The 21342-nt window shown below is 40.7% G+C and overlaps 1 protein-coding gene across 1 annotated transcript in view; it reads right to left on the bottom strand.

Annotated features, from left to right (window-relative positions):
* LOC136862808 (ERI1 exoribonuclease 3) overlaps positions 1-20311 on the bottom strand; it is a 208644-nt gene extending 188333 nt beyond the window's left edge. Inside the window, exon 1 of the mRNA XM_067139068.2 lies at positions 20038-20311. Within this exon, the coding sequence (XP_066995169.1) occupies positions 20038-20298 (261 nt within the window). The 5' untranslated portion in view covers positions 20299-20311. The remainder of the gene's footprint in view (positions 1-20037) is intronic.
* Positions 20312-21342: the final 1031 nt, after the last annotated feature.

The following is a 21342-nucleotide window of genomic DNA, read 5'->3' as shown; positions in this document are numbered from 1 at the left end:
ATTGAATAGCTAGTTACAAATTTTGTAACTATCTCTGTAGCCTGCTTTAGCTCCATACGTGTTATCTTTAATCATTAGAAACTGAGTCAACCATAACCGTCTTTGTGTCACTCTACTTCTCCTATCATCCATGACCAAGTCGATTACTGTCCTGGGTAACCTATCCTCCCCCAATCGTATCACACTGCCCCAACTCAAAGTTGGTTTATGCATACTACAGATATTTTTTTTTTTACATCTCTCCAACATAGATCTCATGGCAGCAATGAGACAGGAAATGACTAGAAGTGAAAAGGAATCGACCCTGGCCTTTATTAAGGTAGAGCCCAAGCATTTTCCCGGTAAACTACGGAAAACCACCTTCAGGGCTGCCAACAGTGGGGTTCAAACCTCGCGAGCATTCTGTGCTGAATATTATGGGTCTAAGTGTTGCTTGTGAAAGAGGTCGTCATGTGTACTCCACTAGTCCGTTCCACTGTGTTCAGTATGGTCTCCATTACCTATCATTAGTACCGGGCGAGTTGGCCATGCAGTTAAGGGTGTGTGGCTGTGAGCTTGCATCCGGGAGATAGTGGGTTCAAATCCCACTGCTGGCAGTCTTGAAAATGGTTTTCCTTAGTTTCCCATTTTCACACCAGGCAAATGTTGGGGCTGTACCTTAATTAAGGTCACAGCCACTTCCAACTCCTAGGCCTTTCCTATCCCATCGTCGACATAAGACCTCTCTGCGTCGGTGCGACATAAAGCCACTAGCAAAAAAACCTATGATTAGTACCACTTTATGTGCAACACCATGGGTCTACATTGCCTGCGGTTAGTACTGCTGTGTGACAAACACCCCGCGTTTGGCTGACGCCCATGATTAGTACCACTATTTGAGGAAAACCATTGGTCTGCGTTGCCAGAGAGTAGTATTAGTATGTGAGGAACACCATGGGATTGTGTTGCCTTGTGTGTAATGCACCGTGGGTCTGCATTGCTGTGATTAGTACCACTATGTTAGCGACCCCATGAGTATACGTGACCTGTGATTAGTTCCACCAAGTGAGGAACACCATGGGAATATCGGCACCCATGATTGGTCCCACTATGTGAGGAACACCATGGGTTTGTGTTACCTGTTAGTGGTGCCATTGTGTGATGATGTACCATGGGTCTACATTACCTGTGATTAGTACCATCATGCAATAAATACCATGGGCCTATGTTGCCTGCGATTAGTACAACTACGGGAGGAACACCATGGTTCTACTTTACCAATGATTACTATTATGCGGGGCTGGTGACCTGTATTTTGGACTCTTTTAAATAATAAGTACTATCCCAGTAACTAAGGCATTGTGAATTGGTTCCACTGATATATTTTGTTTTATCTTTTTTTTTTGGGTCATTCATTCATTTTAGATTCTAGTTAGTGGATACATTTTTAAGTTTTAATTTTCATTCTGTTGCACCTCGTACCATTAGGGACTGATGACCTAGCTGTTAGGACCCTTTAAACAACAAACTCCATCATTTAAAGTATTTAGGATGTGTATACTCCCTGGATCATATTAAAGTAAGCAAGATTCAATCCAGGTGCAGCAGGGCTAATGCAGTAAGCTCACAGTTTCAATATTCTGTAAGAAAGAATGAAACTATCTTTACACTTGTCTGTTTTCAGATCAGCTTTCCTCTGCGGAAGTGAAAACTGGGCGGACTCTGGTTATCTTAGAAGTCACAGATGTGAAAGTAGCGAGAATGGTTGCTGGTACAAACAGGTGGAAACATTGTCAGGATGGTACTCAAAATGAGGAGATAAAGTCTAAGTTAGGAATGAACTCTGTTAATGAAGCTGTCACATTTTGGGGCATGTACCTGTCAGCTTGAGAAAAATAGAAGAGAAGGAGGAGGGGAAGGAGAAGGTGATAGTGTTTCACATTGGTACCAACAACTTAAGGCAAGCTGGTATAAGTACCAACATAGTTGATGTGTAAGCAAAGCAAAGTCACCTCCGTACAGGCCATGAAGGCCCTTGGAAGAGTGGAAGGTAAAGGCTTCCACCATTGTTAACCTCAGCACATGATGGGGTAGAGTGGTTAGTTCTACGCCCGGCCACCTTTGCTCCCAGGAATTAACCTGGTACTCATTTTTGGTGTAGGCTGAGTAAACCTCAGGGCCATATGCACCTCCGGAAGTGGAAATCTCGTTTCTTAAATTTTACGACTTCCTGGCGGGGATTCGAACCCACGTCCTTCCGGGCGAACCGAGCACGCCTTTACCGCCTCGGCCAGGCAGCCCCTATAGTTGATGTGTGGGATCTGGTAAATGCAACACGGGTGAAGTTTAAGCAAGTGGAGATTGTTATCGGTGGATACTGTGTAGGAGGGACATTAACTGGTGGGTGATTGGGGATTTAAATGAAACTATGGAGTGGGTATGTGAGAAACTGGGAGCGCTTCCTCAACATTCTCACGCTGCTATTTTTCACATAGGATTCACAGATATCAAGAAGTTAACAAAACTCAAAAGAGAAAGATTCTAACCCCGCAACATGTTCCCTGAAAATCTAATTATCAACAAACAGCTGCCGTCATTGTTGCCATTCACAATGCACCGTGTACTCAATGACCTTTCGTTTCGACTACACTGAATTTATGCATAAACATTACGACACCCAAACAAGTTTCCTTCCATGCCAGCCAAATTCACCGTTGCTTATGGAGCTATATTCACGAACCCGGGATTTCAACCAGACAGCTTCCAGTATGACTACTGCCTAATAGAACCTCATTTGGCAATCTTGAAAAAACGTTGGAATATTTTTCCTAGCATTCCAATAATTATGAACCGAGGTCAAACCACACTGCATATTACTGTGTAGTTGCCTTGTTAATGCTGCAATCATCAACCAACGGCAGAAATAATGTGATGCACACTGGTGCCAGACATTTTGTATCCTTTCTACCCAAACTTCTCCCTTGTAAATACGTATTATAAGCTTGTAATTTCCCAACTGTTCAATAGAATAACGTAAATATTTCAGTGTAGTTGCCCTGTCAAACTGTGATCGTCAACCAATGGGAGTAATTGTTATGAACATTGGTGCCAGACACTGTGTACCCTTTTTCTCCCCAAACTGCTTCCATGTAAACAGATATATATAAACTTTATAATTTCCCAAGATTTTCTAATAGAGTAGCGTCAATGATTCTTCAGACCACCACTGCTGGACAATGCTAAAATACCCTGTTTTACGCATTGCTGCCAACAACTGTGTCTATAAATAAGTTAATATAATCCCTTTAAACTCCATTTATTAATGAACATTGTTTTCTCAATGAACACTGTTTCTTAATGAAATTTTAGTAACAGTTAACAACATTTCTGATAATATAACATCAATGCTTCATATGGACCACTGCTGCTGGAAATTGTCAAATACCCTGTGGTCTTACCTATTAGTGCAAGTCACTTATCTTTCCCTTAAACTATCCCATGTTAATATGTTAAGTCATCCTTTGTAGGACATACCCTAACATTTTGACACTGTTATCCTTCACAGCTGATAATTTACAGCCAACGGCTGATCTATATCATCATTGAACATTGTTTTTCTCTTGAATTTCCCACTGTAATATGTCAATCTTATATCTTAGTTTTTAGAATTTAATTACAAATCAGGTACCTGATTTATGCCTTGAGGTAGTACTATGACTGATGATGCCCTCAAAGAAGGGCGAAACAGGTCTCATATGGAAATAATGATAAATTCCTAAATGTTTAAAATTTCTAATGTATTGAATAGGTGACATAATAAACTATTTAGCATCCTACATAATTATAGTATCTTCAATACGGGTCAATATCAATAAAGATATTTATCACTTGCAACTGGAGTGTGTATCGTACAGATAGGATAGGAATGGTGGGAGGCGCAGTATTCATTCTGGTTCAGATAGAATTTGTAAGCTATGAAAAAGTTAAAGATTTCAGACATGAAACTCTACGTGCAAGACTCATTTCTAAAGATAATAGGCAACTTGATGTCTTTGGAGTGTACAGACCGATAAGATAATCAGGTATGTGGGAAACGACATGGAAAGAAATAAGATTGTAGCGGGAGATCTGAATTTACCAAACGTCAATAGGGAAGGTAATGCGAACGACAGGAAGCATGACCAACAAATGGCAAATATACTAATATGGAAAGGACACCTGATTCAGAAAGTGACTGAACCAACTAGACGGAAAAATATCCTGGATGTGGTGCTGATAAAACCAAATGAGCTCTATAGAGAAACCGAAGTAACAGAAGGTATTAGTGATCATGAAGCTGTTTTGTCTTAGTTAAAAATAAATGCGATAGAAAGGAAGGCCTTAAAAGTAGGACTATTAGGCAGTACCATATGGCTGATAAAGCAGGTATGAGGGAGTTTTTAAAAAGGAACTATGATCAGTTTAAAATGGTAAATAAAAATGCAAACAGACTCTGGGATGGGTTTAAAGCAATTGTTGAGGAATGTGAAAATAGGTTTGTACCTTTAAAAGTGGTAAGGAATGGTAAAGACCCACCTTACTCTAATCGAGAACAAAGAGACTAAGGAAGAGGTGCAGATTGGAAAGAAATAGTTAGAAATGGCTGTGGAAGTAAGTAGAAATTGAAGGAACTTACTAGGACATTGAATCTAGTTAAAGAAGTCAGCTAAGGATAACATGATGGCAAGCGTAATTGGCAGTCATACAAATTTTAGTGAAATATGGAAGGGTACATATAGATACATTAAGGCAGAAACAAGTTCCAAGAAGGACATTCCATGAATCATTAATGAACAAGGGGAGTGTGTATGTGAGGATCTTCAAAAGGCAGAAGTATTCAGTCAGCAGTATGTAAAGATTGTTGGTTACAAGGATGATGTCCTGATAGACGAGGTGACCAATGTTACAGAAGTATTAAAATTTACATATGATAACAATGACATTCACAATAAGATAGAAAAGTTGAAAACTAGAAAATCAGCTGGAATTGATAAGATTTCTGGGAATATACTAAGCACAATGGGTTGGGATATAGTACCATATCTGAAGTACTTATTTGATTATTGTTTGCATGAAGGAGCTATACCAAATGAATGGAGAGTTGCTATAGTAGCCCATGTGTATAAAGGAGAAGGTGATAGACAAGAAGTTGAAAATTACAGGCCAGCCAGTTTGACATGCATCGCACGTATGCTTTGGGAAGGCATTCTTTCTGATTATATTAGACATGTTTGCAAAATTAATAAATGGTTCGATAGAAGGCAGTTTGGGTTTAGGAAAGGTTATTCCACTTAAGCTCAACTTGTAGGATTCCAGCAAGATATAGCAGATATCTTGAATTCATGAGGTCAAATGGACTGTATCGCAATTGACCTGTCTAAAGCATTTGATAGGGTAGACCATGGGAGACTACTGGCAAAAATGAGTGCAACTGGACTAGACAAAATAGTGACTGAATGGGTTGCTATACTTCTAGAAAATAGGTCTCAGCGTTAGAGTGGGCGAGGCTTTATCTGACCCTGTAATAATTAAGAGGGGAATTCCTCAATGCAGTATTATTGGACCTTTAGGTTTTCTATATACTGTATAAATGATATGAGTAAAGAAGTGGAATCAGAGATAAGACTATTTGTGGATGATGTTATTCTGTATTGAGTAATAGATAAGTTACAAGATTGTGAGCAACTGCAAAATGTCCTCAATAATGTTGCGAGATGGACAGCAGGCAACTCTCTTATGATAAACGTGGTTTAAAATCCGATTCATTGCTGAATGGTCAGCGTAGGTACTGGCCTTCGGTCCAGAGGATTTTGGGTTCGATTCCCGGCCGGGTCGGGGATTTTAATCTCTTCTGATTAATTCTTCTGGCTTGGGGACTGGGTGTATTTGTCCGTCCCAACACTCTCATCATCATATTCAGACAACATACCACACTACCAACCACCAAAAACACGCAATAGTGATTACATCCCTCCATATAGGGAGGGTGTCAGAAAGGGCATTCGGCCGCAAAACAGGGCCAAATCCACATGTTCGACGCAGTTTGCACCTACAACCCCACAGGTGTAGGAAAAAGCGGTAGCAAAAGAAGAAGAAATGGGGTTAAGTCAGGTTGTGAGTTTCACAAATTGGAAAAGTCCTCTGTTTTAATTACTGCGCTGATGAGGTAAAAGTTCCTTTTGGGAATCACTGTAAGTATCTAGGTGTTAATATAAGGAAAGATCTTCAATGGGGTAATCAGATAAATGGGATTGTAAATAAAGGGTACAGATCTCTGCACATGGTTATGAGGGTGTTTAGCGTTTGTAGTAAGGATATAGAAAGGGCATTTAAGTCTCTGGAAAGACCCCAACTAGTGTATGGTTTCAGTGTATGCGACCTTTACCAGGAGTACTTGATTCATGAACTGGAAAAAATCCGAAGAAAAGCAGCCCGAACTGTTCTGGGCGATTTCTGACAAAAGAGTAGCATTACAAAAATGTTTCAAAGTTTGGGCTGGGAAAACTTGGGAGAAAGAAGACTAGCTGCTCGACTAAGTGATATGCAATACCAATCGTAATGGTCCGTTATTGGACATTATAAATTTCCAGCTAACTCATTCCTGGTTGCCAGCATTTCACCCCAGTGTGCTAAGTTTACTATGGGAATCAACATCTATATCATCATAAGTGGTATGTTCCGAAATGTCAGCGGAGGAATGCAGCGGAATGACATTAGTAGATGAATAAGTTCGAGTGGTGTCTTTAGAAGTAGGAAAGATCACAATATGAAGATAAAGGTGGAATTGAAGAGGACAAATTGGGGAAAATATTTGTTTATAGGAAGGGAAGTTAGGGATTGGAATAACTTAACCAAGGGAGATGTTCAATAAATTTCCAATTTCATTGATATCATTTAAGAAAATTCTAGGAAACAGCAGATAGGGAATCTGCCACCTGGGCAACTGCCCTAAATCTAGATCAGTACTGACTGATTGGAAGGAGTGTTATCCTTTCTAAATTCATTGGCAGAAAAAGTAAAAGATAACTACAGAATAGACATGATCATAATAAACATGGAAAACAACCTTGAGGGATGTACCTTACTGAAGAAGTCATAGATCCAGTCATGAACGCTTATCTCATAAATGCCCAGTGTCACCTACAGATGCATAGGTTTTGTTTAAAACACCAGTCAATAACTGAAAGGTTTTATCGAGCTTCTTTTCACTCTTGAGTCACTGTTGAAACTCTCAAAAGGTATTATGTACGAATGTTGTCTTATAACATGTTGCAATTCATTGTGCAAACAATTTTTCTATGATTTCTACAAGTACTTGTGATCAATAGCCAACCACTTCACATTCTTCATCAAAGAACTTATAGAAATTTTAAACCTACACCGTTATTTTACATCTTGCAGATAATAGATGGGCAGTGATATATACTGCTGTCCGAGTCATTGGCTGAATGGTCAGTGTACTGGCCTTCCGTTCAGAGAGTCCCGGGTTCGATTCCCAGCCGGGTAGGGAATTTTAATCTTCACTGGTTAATTCCAATCCCTCAGGGGCTGGGTGTTTGTGCTGTCCCCAACATCCCTGCAACTCAGACACCACACACACAGCACTATCCTCCACCAAAACACGCAGGTGCCTATACATGACAGATGCCACCCACCCTCATTGGAGGGTCTACCTTACAAGGGCTGCACCCAGCTAGAAATAGCCACACGAAATTTTAAAATATACAGCTGTGCAAAACTTAAGGACGAGATAGATAAAGCAACATATCAACCACTCAGTGGAAATGAATGAAAGTGCGGTAACATGTTGCCAGATGTCTCCCACACGTGCATAGAAACCTGGCGTGAGGTCAGCGCGACTATAGTGCCAAAGGGGTCTGGCCCCACAGAGGCAGTTGAAGGAACGAGACAAGACAGTGTTGAGTCAATCGGCAAGCTGTTAATGGTACACTGTGGTGGTGGTGTTATTACAACATGGCTCGGAGACAACATTTGAATGACGTTCACACAGGGAAGAATCATCAGGAAACTGAAATAAGGACTAAGTATGATGAGTATAGCACAGGAGTATGGTATTGCTCACAGCATTGTTTCACGTGCATGGAGAGCATTCCATACCACAGGCACTACTGGCCGAAGGAGAGGAGGGGTCAACCACGGTCAGCTACAGCAGCAGATGACCGCTACATTGTGCAAAAGGCAAGAAGAGGGACACATCAAACAGCGGGTGCAATTGCAACCACATCTAAGGACTGCAAGGCACCCATCTCATGCTCCACAGTGGCACAGCAGCTGCATGGTGGTGGTCTGTTTGCCTGATGACCATTACGTTGTGTTCCGCCGACACCCGCACATCGGCGCAACCATTTGTGATGATGCCAAGAGCATCAAGTCTGGACTGACAAACAGTGGGGACGAGTACTCTTCTCAGATGAGAGCAGATTCAGTCTGAGCAGTGATTCTACATGTACCGTCATCTGGCGTGAGGTGGGAACACGTAATGCACCCAGGAACATTGTCGAACATGATCATTTTGGTGGTCCAAGTGTTATGGTGTGGTGAAGCATAACGTTACATGGGCATACCAACCTCCAAATCTTTGAACTGGGTACACTCACCTGTGAATGTTATTGTGACAGTATACTTCTTGCACATGTGCGTCTTTTCACAGGTGCATTCGGCCCCGACTTCATTTTTATGGATGACAATGCACGACCGCATTGAACAGCGCAGGTGGAGGAGCTCTTGGAACGAAAGGATATTCGGTGAATGTACTGGTCTGCCCATTCCCTCGACTTAAATCCCATCGAGCACAGATGGAACATGCTGGGCAGACGTATTGCAGCACATCCACATGCACTAACGACCATCCAGCAGTTGTCAACTGCACTGGTGGAGAAATGGAACACCCTACCACAAGAACTTACCAATCTTCTGGCCAGCATGGGAAGACATTGCAGAACATGCATCACTGTCCGTGGTGATCACACACCCGTTTTAGAACCATGTCCCTTCTTTTGTGATGTCCAAGGGACCATCATGAGTTGCAGTAATAGACAAGTAATTTATTGTCTTTGTATAAAAGTGTCATTTCTGTTCGTCTCATTGTATATTCCTTTCAGTTCCCTACCGTACCATACTGTAGCTGTTCTTCCTATGTATGATTCAAGTTTCATCGAACTATGTTACTTGAAGTCTCTAGGGCTGCTGAAGAAACGTTAGGAAGAAAGGAAAGATCAAGTCTGAATCAATGGATAATTCAGGAGATACTAGACCTCACACTAGAAGTACAAGAATGCAAAATTTTCCGAAGGGAGAAAAGAATAGAGGTGATTAAAAGAATGAAGTGAACAGAAAGTGCAGAACAACTAAGGAAGAATGCCTGAAAGTGAAGTGCAAGGATGTTGAAAGATGTATGGTCCAAGAAAGATAGATGCTGACTACAGGAAAATGCAGGAAACCTTTGGAGAAAGGAAATCTAGGTGTATGGATATTAAGAGCTCAGATGGGCAAGGCAGAAAAATGGCAGGAACATATCCAAGAGTTGTATCAAGGTAAAGACCTAGATCAGGGCCTCTCAGAGTGCATGCACCTGGTGCACTGTGCAAAAGACGACTTTGCTTGGTTGACCAGAGTGCAGACCCCCACTCCTCGATTTGGAGCAATAGCACTGTCTCTCTCTTTCCCCACGCCTGTCTCGATCGCTGTGCCTGTCTCCCTCTTCCTCACTTCCTCCGTAGCACTCCAAATCCGAGCTGAGTTGAGCCGAGCCCTAGCCGAGTTGCCCAGAGACGAAGCATTGGTCCAAGCCGAGCCGAATGGGACAGATGCACAGTGCACAGGAACTTTGCGCCTCAATTTGCACGCGTGAGATTTTGGGCGTTTGAGAGGCCCTGACCTAGATGATATGGTTCTGTAACAGGAAGAAGCTGTTGATACTGATGAAATGCAGTCTTTTCCATAGGACCTTTTTAATGGGCAAACCACCCTGCCGTGTTTACAGGCTGCCCAGCTAACACACCTAGATATGTGGTAAATACATAATACCAATACATATTTGAATCATTTGATGTTCCTAATTAAAATGTAAATACCGTAAAACTGTTTAATTAAATTATAAATGTCCATTATTGTCGCCATAATTGCAAGAATTACATCGGAGTTAGAATGTTTACGTAATGTCGTGGGCGAACGGCGTCTGGATTAGCATGGAATCGCATGCGAGCATTCGAATCCACATGACATAACAAACCCGTTTAGTATTGCACAGCAACAGAGTGGTAAGCCCTGGTGTTATACCATTATGAACAATCAGTTGAATACTAAATTTCCGAATACTCTGTGTTATGCCTTCGTGATAATAACACTAAAATATTGGGTCGATGCATAAGCTTGTGTGGTTCTTATTTTTTTTTTTTTTTTACTGTCACTGTCACACACTGTAACTCACAATCACTCAGTGATGTATTCACCTCCACTCTCTATGACCTTCTGCCAACATTCAGCTAGCAGTTGAATGCCTCGCCTGTAAAACTGTTTTGGTTTTGACTGGAAAAAATCTGTTAGCCGTTGGTCAAGATAAGCTTCGTCAGGAAACACTTGCCCCTGAATGCGGTTAGAAAGAAAGCGAAAAAGATAGAAATATGAGGGGGTAAGGTCAGGACTGTATGGAGGATGAGGAAGAGGTTCCCAGCCAAGTTCAGCAATCACACCTTTGGTCAATTGCGCTGCATGCAGACGAGCGTTATCATGGAGCAATAAGACTGGTTGTTGTCTGTCTTTTGTTGTCAATAGCAACGGCAAGCAGTCTTAGCTGGTCACTATACACAACAGAGGTAATCGATACGTTTTTCTGAAAAAGTTCATGGTGAATAATGCCATCTTTGTCCCACCAAACACATGAACATGATTTTCTGTGGATGGGCACTATCCTTGGCACGGCGAGTTGCTTTTTTGATGGGCTAAGCCACTCTTTCCTCTTCTTCATGTGTGACATACAGACACCATTTCTCGTCACCGGTGACAATGTTTGAAAGGAATGCTTCTTACCTATCACAAGCCAACCAGTGCCAGGCAAGCAATGACGAACAGATGTTTACTCGATTTTTGTTACTGTCACTTAGCACATGTGATACTCATATACCCAATTTCTGTACCTTACCCATCAAATGCAAATTGCATACAATAGTTTATATTAAAAAACTTGTGCCATTTCCTGCATTGTTTGACGAAGATTCTCATGAAGCAACTCATTCAAGTGATTTTCGTCAAAATCTGAAGGTCTTCCAGAACATGGATCATCAGACAAGTCAAACCGTCCTGCTCGAAAGCGGGAAAACCATTTTTGTGCTGTTCTTTCAGCAATTGCTTCATTCCCTACACTTTACAAACTGTTCTCGCAGCTCCTGCTGCACTGGATCCTCGGTTAAACTCAGAGTAAAATCTGTCGGAAATGCTCACTTTTCCCAACTTGACATTCCATATTTGTTTGTCTGAAATATACACAAATAATATGTTCACAATCAAGGAAACGTGCGTTTTACAACACACAAATTCCAAACACAGTTTTTAAAAATTGGAATAACGATAAGCAATCCATTCACGCTGCATTGTTGCCAACCCAAACGAATACCGCACAAACTTATGCATCAACCCTATAGTTAAGTTCTGCAGTTAATGTTTACCTGACTGATATTATTGTTAATGCCCTCAAAGGAATAAATTGAAATTTTATAACGTTCTTTTTGTACAAAATTATTCCCTGCCCGCCTAATCATTCCTGCCACCTGGCTGACGAAAATTTCTGGGGAGAACACTGAAATGGGTGACCCAATTTTGAGGTCAGAATTCATCACAGCTTTGAGAGACCTAAAGAGGAACAAGGCACTTAGAACTGATGACATTCCCACTGAATTACGGACAGCCTTAGGAGAAACTAGCACGGTGAAGTTATATCATTTAGTGTGCAAGATGTATGATACACAGGGTCTTTTTTCTTTTTTTTCTTTTTTGGGCTCGCTCCGTGTCAGGGGAACATGAACGGAAGGCAATAGCGCAGCCGGGCGACTCATCTGCTGTGGGATATATTGTTTTAAACATCTGTGGTATTGGTAGCGTGTTCAATGCGTTCGCTTTAAAATTGCGTCATTCCTGTAGGAATATTAAAGTAATTGTGTGTTTAACAAGTGATGTATACAGTAGAACAGCATGTATTCATTGTGTTGTGCTCTGTGAAGCATTCTTCTTATAGAGTGCCGCTTTTGATTCATTCGAAAATTTCCTGGCATCCTCCCTCCCCATAAGAGTACAATAAGTAAATTAGAAAAGAAATTCTGCACCACAGGGCCCATTCTTAACAAGAAATCACACAGGAGATGAACCATTGTAACGGAGGAAAAGCTTGACGAAATAGGAGCTCTCTTGGAAAGAATTCCAACAAAATCTCTGTCGCGTCTCGCCGTACAAAGCAAACAAAAAAAACTGTTAAAAGCAAAACCGTACAAACCCACCCCAGCCCAATATTTAAGAGGACCTGACAGTTTCTCTAGGGTTTAGTATTGTAACTGGTTGCTTCTGTCAGTTCACAATGGGTATGTTCACCCAGAACTTTTATTTTCTAGTGATGAAACATGGCTACACTTAAGTGGCTATTAGGTCAGTCAAAATCGACACACAAAAAATCACTAAAATCGCAAAACATGATGTATCCCTGATTTTTTTAGTATGTTGTTTGGACCCATTAGGGCTATGTATACCCAAGTTTGCAACTCTCAAAAAGTAATGGAAAAATGTTTATACACGAAAAACTGCAAAATATTAGGACTTGTTTCATATTCTGCTCTATATCCCCTAATCTGTGCATTTTTCATCAAAAGCTACTGTACACGTTTTTAAGAGCATTAAATTTGTGACAAATTAAGCCCAACCAGAGCTCTGTAGGTCAATTCGTTACCAAATTACAGCACTTTGAAAATAGGCCAGTTTTTCCAAAAATTGAAAATTTTAGTTTTAGACCTTCTTTGGACTGAAATGGTGTCGAAACCATTGATGCTACAAGTAGAACTTGTAGAATTTGTAGGCAATTTAATTAGCTTTAAATTAAGCGCAGAGCGGGGTCTTTAAGCCTCGTAGTTCTCTCAAAATCTCGAAAAACCCATAAAAGATAAAATCGCATTTTTCCAGAAATGTACCTCACCTCTTTTTTGTTGCATGAAGTGAGATTTAAACATGCAAAACATGTTATGATCATATAGGAGGTATGTAAGTTGAATAAATTGTAGGTAGGTACCAATATTATTAGTTAACAAGCTAACACGTGCAAAAAAATGGTAGAGTGGCAAGCGCCTTTGCCCTTCAGGATTGTAGCGGTTCTTTGTTGTGCATAGGCAGGTGCTCCTTGGTTCCCCTTTTCCAACCCTCTCTTGCATCGTAGAGGCCAGCTCAAGGACTCTTTGTCTTCACCCCCCTCTTTCACGCCACACTATCCGGTTTCTTATCTCCGAGCTCACAGTAGAGTTTTTGTTTCTCCTGTGAGTAGCTCGTATTTCAATATGTAAGACTGTGTTCAATTTATTTGTGAATTTTTTTTTTCTTGACGGACTTTTAGAACAAAAATAAAATGTTAAATAAAACACACAAAAATAAATTGCACGAGATACCTCTGACATGAAAAAACAAAGCCTGGTTCAATAACCATCCACCGTTCCCATCAATAGATAAACTCGTATCCATCAGCAGTGGCACTGTAGGTGGCCCCCCACATAAATTGCCACACTGCCCGAGAAGAAGGACTGAAAGGTGTGAACCAAATTATTGGAAAAACTTTTGGGAATGTTAGCTTCTCTAGGAAAGAAGAAGTCCTCTCTTTGGCAACGCCTACCACCTCTATCAAGATCCACAAGATGAGAGTCAATGTCGAGCCACTCACCATCTTCCAGCACATGTGTATCATGAAACAGTCAGACCTACAGTTGAAGGCCCACTTCACATACGAGCTAGCTCCATATCCAATGGCCCTATTTTCCGACGAAGGGATGCGTAAAGGCACAAAATCAGCTTTTTATGCTGCCCTCACTCAAGCCACAGAGAAAGTCGGTGAGCAGGCAAAAACATTTGCTTCGTCGATGAAGGATACCTTGTCCAAGTCGTGTGGCATCGGATTGATTCAGTACGGGCTATCACAGCAAGCTACATAAGCTACATATTTAACCACTTGGGGAGAAATGTGTGTGTGTAGTCTTCGACGGGTATCCTGAGGATGGCGCCCAAAAGAGCACCAAATTTGTAGAGCGGTCACGACGGTATTCTACAGCATCAGAGGAAATTGCGTTTGACGCATCAACCATCATCACAGTCCCCCAAGAGAAAGACTTCGAATGACAAAAACAAGGTTCGTCCATTGAGCATCTCTGTTCTGCTTTTGCTCTTGAGGGGATTGAGACAAAAATATCAAAAGATGCAGACCGCGATATCGTCGTGACTGCTCTGCAAAAAAGGACCTCCAATGACCACGTCATCATCTTTGGAAAGGAAGTGGATTTGCTCGTGCTCCTCTGCTGTCTTGGATCCACTAAAACAAACAAACGTTTACTTCCAGAAGAGTGGCAGATGTGAGATGGGTTGCGTCCAATTCTCCATCAGCTCATTCAACCAAGGGAAGTGTAGCTACCACCTGGATTTGAACTTTTCATACACGCATTTACTGGGTGCGGCACCACCTCTGCCCGCTTCTGGCAGGGGAAGATGAAAATGTGGGGCCACTTCAGACAAAATCAAGCCCTAATGGACCAAGCAAGAGTTTTCCTCCAGACAGATGCCACACACCAACAAGTCGCAGCAGCCGGTGACAAGTGCCTAGTTGCCCTATATGGAGGAGACGAAATGACAGACACCCTCAACGATGTACGCTTCTGTACTTTTGTGAAGACAGCAGCCAACGCCAAAGCGAATCTGGCCCGTTTGCCCCCAACCACAGGGGCTGCATTGTATCACTACTACCGCGCATACCACCAGGTGCAAAAGTGATTGGGGGTGGAGAAAGAGGTCACCGACTAGGGTTGGGAATTGACCTTGACTGGACTCATCCCCATTACCAGTTGGCAAGCACCTTCCCCCCCAGAGCTCCTAAAACTCCTCTCTTGCAAATGCAAGAAGGGGTGCAGAAGTGGCTGCACTTGCCTGGGGGGCTCAGGTGTTCTGTGATGTGTGCTACCTGCTCTGGGGAAACATGCCAGAACGCTGCCCTTATTATCATTGAAGAGGACGGCGATGGCGAGCCTTGAGACAACCCCGACGATCCACCAATACTGGAGTACCTACCTATAGGGGATGAAGACCTACCTATTGAGGAGAGCAATGAAAGTGACGGCCCAGGGCGACGAGTTTGACTATGTCTAATTTGATTAAGTTACTGTACTTTTGATCACTTATGTTTATATTACAATACATTTTGCCAGTTTTTTAATGATTACATGCCTTCATTTTCATTACCAAACCAAAAAACAAAAGATAGGAAAGGTTATGGAACATTTCTGGAAAAATGCGATGTTACCTTATACGGGTATTTTGAGATTTTGAGAGAACTACGAGGCTTACAGTCCCCGCTCCGTGCTTAATTTCAAGCTAATTAACTTGCCTACAAATTATATAATATACGTTCTACTCGTAGGATCAATGGTTTCGACTCAATTTAGATCCAAAGAAGGTCTAAAACTAAAATTTTCAATTTTTGGAAAACTGGCCTATTTTCAAAGCGCCGTAATTTGGTAACCAAGACCTACAGAGCTCCAGTTGGGCTTAATTTGTCAAAAATTCAATGCTCGTAAAAACATGTAGAGTAGCTTCAATGAAAAATGCATGTATTAGGAGATATAGAACAGAATATGAAACAAGTCCGAAAACTTCGCGGTTTTTCGTGTGTAAAAATTTTTTCACAACTTTTTGAGAGTTGCAAACTTGGGTATACATAGCCCTAATGTGTCCAAACAACATACTAGAAAATCAGAGATACATCACGTTTTGTTAATTTACTGTCGATTTTCACCGGCCTATATGCATATAGTCAAAATAATCGCTACTCGTGTGCAGAAAATCCCCACAAGCTGCATGTCCATCCACTTCATGATGTAAAGATAGGAGTTTGGTGCGCAATAAGTGCTCACAGAATTATAGGGCCAATATTTTTCCGTGAAACAATAAATGCTGATCGATATATAGACCTCATTCTCAGACTATTCTTTCAAGAGCTGACGGAAGAAGAAAGGAGTAATGGTTACTTCATGAAAGATAATGCAATGGCACACACTGCTATCGGTCTATGGAGGTAATACGGGAGATGTGGGGGATGCTGAAGGAAGAAGTGTATGTGAACAACCCTCACACAAGAGAAGAACTACAAGAGAACATTACACAAGTTATTTCGAACATCACACGGGCTGAGATTCGCCGAGTGTCTACAAACCTATTTACGAGGTGTCAGGCGCGTTTGACAGCTGAGAGACAACATTTTGAACATCAAATGTAATGCCAGGTAGGTTTTACACTAATATTTTCACTAGAAATGGATTTCTACAAGTGCAAATTGTCGTGAGTAGTGGGGAGGAAAAGTGTGCATTATACCGGCTAGCGACGGAGTATCTTGATTTATTAGTTTCATTTTCCGTATTGATAGTTCTCGTATATTATAGATAAGAAAGGATCCACCTTATCAATACAAGTTTTATTTATATAAGATTCTATTTACAGTACCGGTTTTGACTTTTTATACAGTCATCCTCAGCTGTACATTAGTACCTTCAAGTAAGTCAAAGTTAGTTAATATGCCTTGCCTAGTAGAAAAGTCATAATAATGGAGTGTGTCCAACGTTCAAATTGGGCATGTTTCAAAGTAAAAGCTGACTATATGTACAATCTAAAATGAGTGTGGGTGTGTCTTTTAGGCCTAAAACTCGTGTGGATTAACTTATTTTAAAAGTACAGGTACATAAACACTTTAAAATATATAGTACATGTTAAAATATGCAGTTCATGTTAAAATCCATTATGATGACTAGGAACACTTCATTAAAATGAGTAACACCTTGCGTTTGTTCATTGTCTTATTTTTATCCAATATGAATGGAGAATGTCCGTATTCACAGGCGGTGCTTTCTGGGGTTCTGCTGTATGTTAGGCTTATCCACTGGTTTGATTATTATGACTGTCACATATTTATAAAGTTTTTTTTCAATTTCTGGATACAGTACACTCAGTCCACGAAAAGCTCTACGATCACCACTACATGTTAATAGTACATTTTTCTTCGTTCTCCGATCGCCAATACACGACTCGTTCCTTCCGGTGGAACGATTTCCAATAATTTGGGCTTCACGAAATACTTTCAGTTCTCACTCGCAGTAAAAGATCGCAAACACTTTGTGGAATTCATGTTGATACTCCGAGAACGTGCGCGAGACTGACGCCAAGCGCGGAAGTAGGGTATACTGAGAGCGGAGAGAGCATTGTTGCCAAGCCGTGCCGGCGGTGATGCCCGATCTATGGACATTCGGAAAAATAAATTTCCCAAAATTTTAAATAAGAAAAAACAGTGTGGGTGATACTCGAGATTATACGGTATTTACAGAAGAATGGAAATACAAGCTGAACTGAGTTGGGAGAAGATCAATTTGACTTCAGAGAAAATGAAGGAATATGTGAAGTAATCCCGACTTTATATAATCTTAGCGGATCGAATTAACGACAAGTCCACATACATGGCATTCCTAGATCTTCAAAAGGCATTCAATAACGTTGATCGGACCAAGGTATTCAAGGTTCTGAAAGTGACTGGGATCAGGTAAGAAGAACAAAAAATTACCTACAATCTATATAAAAATCGGTCGGCAATGATAAGAATCGAGGGCTTTGAAAAAGGAGCAGCAACCCAGAAAGGAGTGAGGCAAGGCTGCAGTTTTCAATGAAATCAAAGAGGAATTTGGAAAGTGAATCACAATCCAAGGAGAGGGAATCAAAACCCTGAGATTTGCCAATGATATCATTTTATCTGACTCTGCAGGAGATCTGTATAAAATGCTGAATGTTATGGACAGTCTTGGGAAAGGAGTAAAAGATGAAAATAAACAAGTCCAAAACAAAAGTAAGTTAATGGACAGAAGGCGAATGAAGTTGGGTGATGCAGGAAATATTAAATTAGGAAATGAAGGCTTAAAGGAAGTAGATGAATATTGTTAACTGGGTAGTAAAATAACAATAGCAGAAGTAAGGAGCACATAAAATGCAGACTACCACAAGCAAGGAAGGCCTTTCTCTAAAAAAAAAAAAAAAAAAAAATTACTCACTTTGAACATTAATATAAGAATTAGGGAGGTGTTTTCGAAGACTTTCATATGGAGCGTGGCATTGTGTGGACAATAAGTAGCTCAGAAAGAAGGATGAATGGAGGCTTTTGAAATGTGGTGTTATAGAAGAATGATGAAGGTGAGATGGACAGATCAAATCACAAATGAAGAGATACTGAATCAAATTGGTGAGAGGAAATTGATTTGGTTGAATCTGACGAGAAGAAGGTACTACGATAGGCCATCTTAAGGCACCCAGGACTTGTTCAGTTGGATTTTGAAGGAAGTGTATGTATGAATATGACAAGCAGATCAGAGCAGATGTAGGATGCAGTAGTTACGTAGAAATGAAAAATCAGCACAAGATAAGGTTGGCATGTAGGGCTGCATCAAACCAGTCTATGGACTGATGACTCAAACAACACAAGGAAAAAGAGAACATATCTGATCCCAGTTCCCAAAGACGTACTGCTTTAGAGAGTAACCTGTGTAAGTTCTGACAAGACTGATCAAAGAGCACTAGACAAAAGAGATAGACCATATGATCCCAGAGGAACATTTTGGATTCTGGAGAGAAAGAAGTGAACTTATGCAGTTAATCTTTTGGATGACATACACAAGACTTGAAAAGTGCCAAGAGGAAAGTTACACTGTTTATTCATAGAGTAAAGAATATTCAGACCTACAAGTACTCCATCGAAGATTCCATTGCATCAAAAGACGACCTGATGCAGATGGTCAGGGTACTACAAGGAGATTACATTAACTCCCTCCCGTTCAACACTGCTATATTAGACATCAGACAATACAGCAGGCTATAAAGTTGACCACATTATATATGTATGCATATGATATGGTCCTTACCTCCACGAACACACACAACATCCAGCTTGCCCTCCATGCCTTGGCACTGTGGGCAGACAAAAATGGATTTTCAGGCGAATGAGAAAATCTTAAAAAATTACATTGAAAAAAGGAGGATAACTATAACTTAAAAAAAAAACAGTTTGAATGAGTGAATGCATTCAGATACCTCGGTATCACATTACAGACCACAAGCACCTGCTACATACTGCATCTGAAATGCAGAACAGCAGCAGCAGCAGCAGCAGCAGTAAAAGCCATAAAAATATAGAATTAAGATAAGACTGTCCCTACAAAGAACAACCGACTCTTTACAGCATAAAGATTATACCAATCCTAACTTACTGAATGGACCTAATCTTTCTGAAACAGACGACATGATCGAAAATGTGAAAGACTGCTACCAGAAAGCAGTCTTAGGCCTGTCGAGGTTTACACATTCAAGACTCTTCTACGACCTAACAAGAAGAGAACGGAAATATGGTCAGAATTTTATTCGATAAATCAGAGGATGGATAGGGGCTACCACCACAAAACAAGTTCAAGGGCATACATTTACAAATCGGACGAATCTTGCCACTCAGAGTGTAAAATACACCACATAACTTTGCGCCCACAAAGAAAGAATTTTACACAGAGTCATGTGACACCGACTATCTAGCGACAGTGACTAACATGCATTAAGTTAAATGCACTTCCGTACGCTATTCCGCATATAATCTCGGTAAAGGGCTACAATTTTCTTGATTTTAACCATAGTATTATTCAAGTATACATTGTCTTACAGAAACAAGCTCGGAGAAATGGAGATTAAACACACCTGCGGTATTATCTGGCGGCCCTCTTCACAAGTTGCCTCAAAATCTAGCACCAGAAAAAAATCATAGTTTTGATTATACAAAGGCATAACTGGCTGGTAACTTCGATGGGGTTGATTCACATACATCTTGCAACATTTGTCGATGTGTACCTGTAACAACGCTTTATGGTACACATGTAGCCTAGAATGACAGCTAACCAGATCTAAGCGCCACCCATGTAACGAAACAATACGTCCAAAAGCCAATCGTAACCCAAACATAGAATTCAGCGGTAATACGACCATCAAACAAATCAAAGATAAGCGCGAGGAGACTCTTTGACAAACGCAGAGAGATAAACGAATGTTAAGGCATGCCACTTTCTGAACTGAAATTCCCTTAGAGGGTACAAATCTGTGATCACATATCGATATGCATAAAACACAATATAAATAAAAAATTCTTAATTTATAACTTGTATACTTCTATTTTTTTGTTAACCGATAAATAATAAAACAAAAACGAAGTATACACGTTGCGAGCTAACTGTCTATTAACTTGTAACCAGTTAACGAGAGTGGGAGAATTTATGACAGGGGAAAAACAAGTTGTAGCCTAGGCTACACAAGTCTAGCGGTGGCGTCCACCAACCAAGAGTAAACGATCTACTTCCGCAGTTAGTACGGAACATCGGCGACTTGGACGTAAAGTCGCCATCTAAGTTACCTAAGGGTCGTATTCATGAACGAGACTTTGACTTCGACTTACGTAAGTTCACTTAGTTGAGTTTCGTGGAAGTCTGTTTCATAGACGCAACTTTTACAAAGTAGACTCTGGCGTAAGTAGACTTTGCTAAGTTACGAGGTGAAGAATTAGATATGAAGTTGGCAATGAAAACAATTGAAGAGCACTGTAGCATCTCCCATCACTCAATGTTTTTTCTTAATAAAGGGGCAGAAGAAGAAGAAATTCAGCTGTTTCCTGCGTTATAGATCGCGTTATAGACTCTAAACTCAATCCAATCCAGTTAATACAGTTAATTTTTATTTCTCGACGATAGATGGAAAGAAAAAATTGCCAGCCTTCAACAACTAGGCAAGGGAGGTGTTACTAGAACTAGTGAAAGAGAAGAAAAGAAAGATAGCCTATAGTTGAAATCGAAATCAATAAACTTCATCTCGTGGTTGACTATGCCCTGACAATTGAAACTAAAATTGCCTTTCCTATAACGGAAAACCTCAGCATGGTTGCCCCCTGGACTTATTATTGGTACATAGGCGCAATCAGTAGCTACAACCACTCCAGGGAAACGGGATCTTTCATAA

Source organism: Anabrus simplex, chromosome 2 (genome assembly GCF_040414725.1).
Source record: "Anabrus simplex isolate iqAnaSimp1 chromosome 2, ASM4041472v1, whole genome shotgun sequence".
Classification (NCBI taxonomy): domain Eukaryota; kingdom Metazoa; phylum Arthropoda; class Insecta; order Orthoptera; family Tettigoniidae; genus Anabrus; species Anabrus simplex.
Note: the sequence above shows the minus strand (reverse complement) of the source record. Positions and strands in the feature narration are given on the sequence as shown.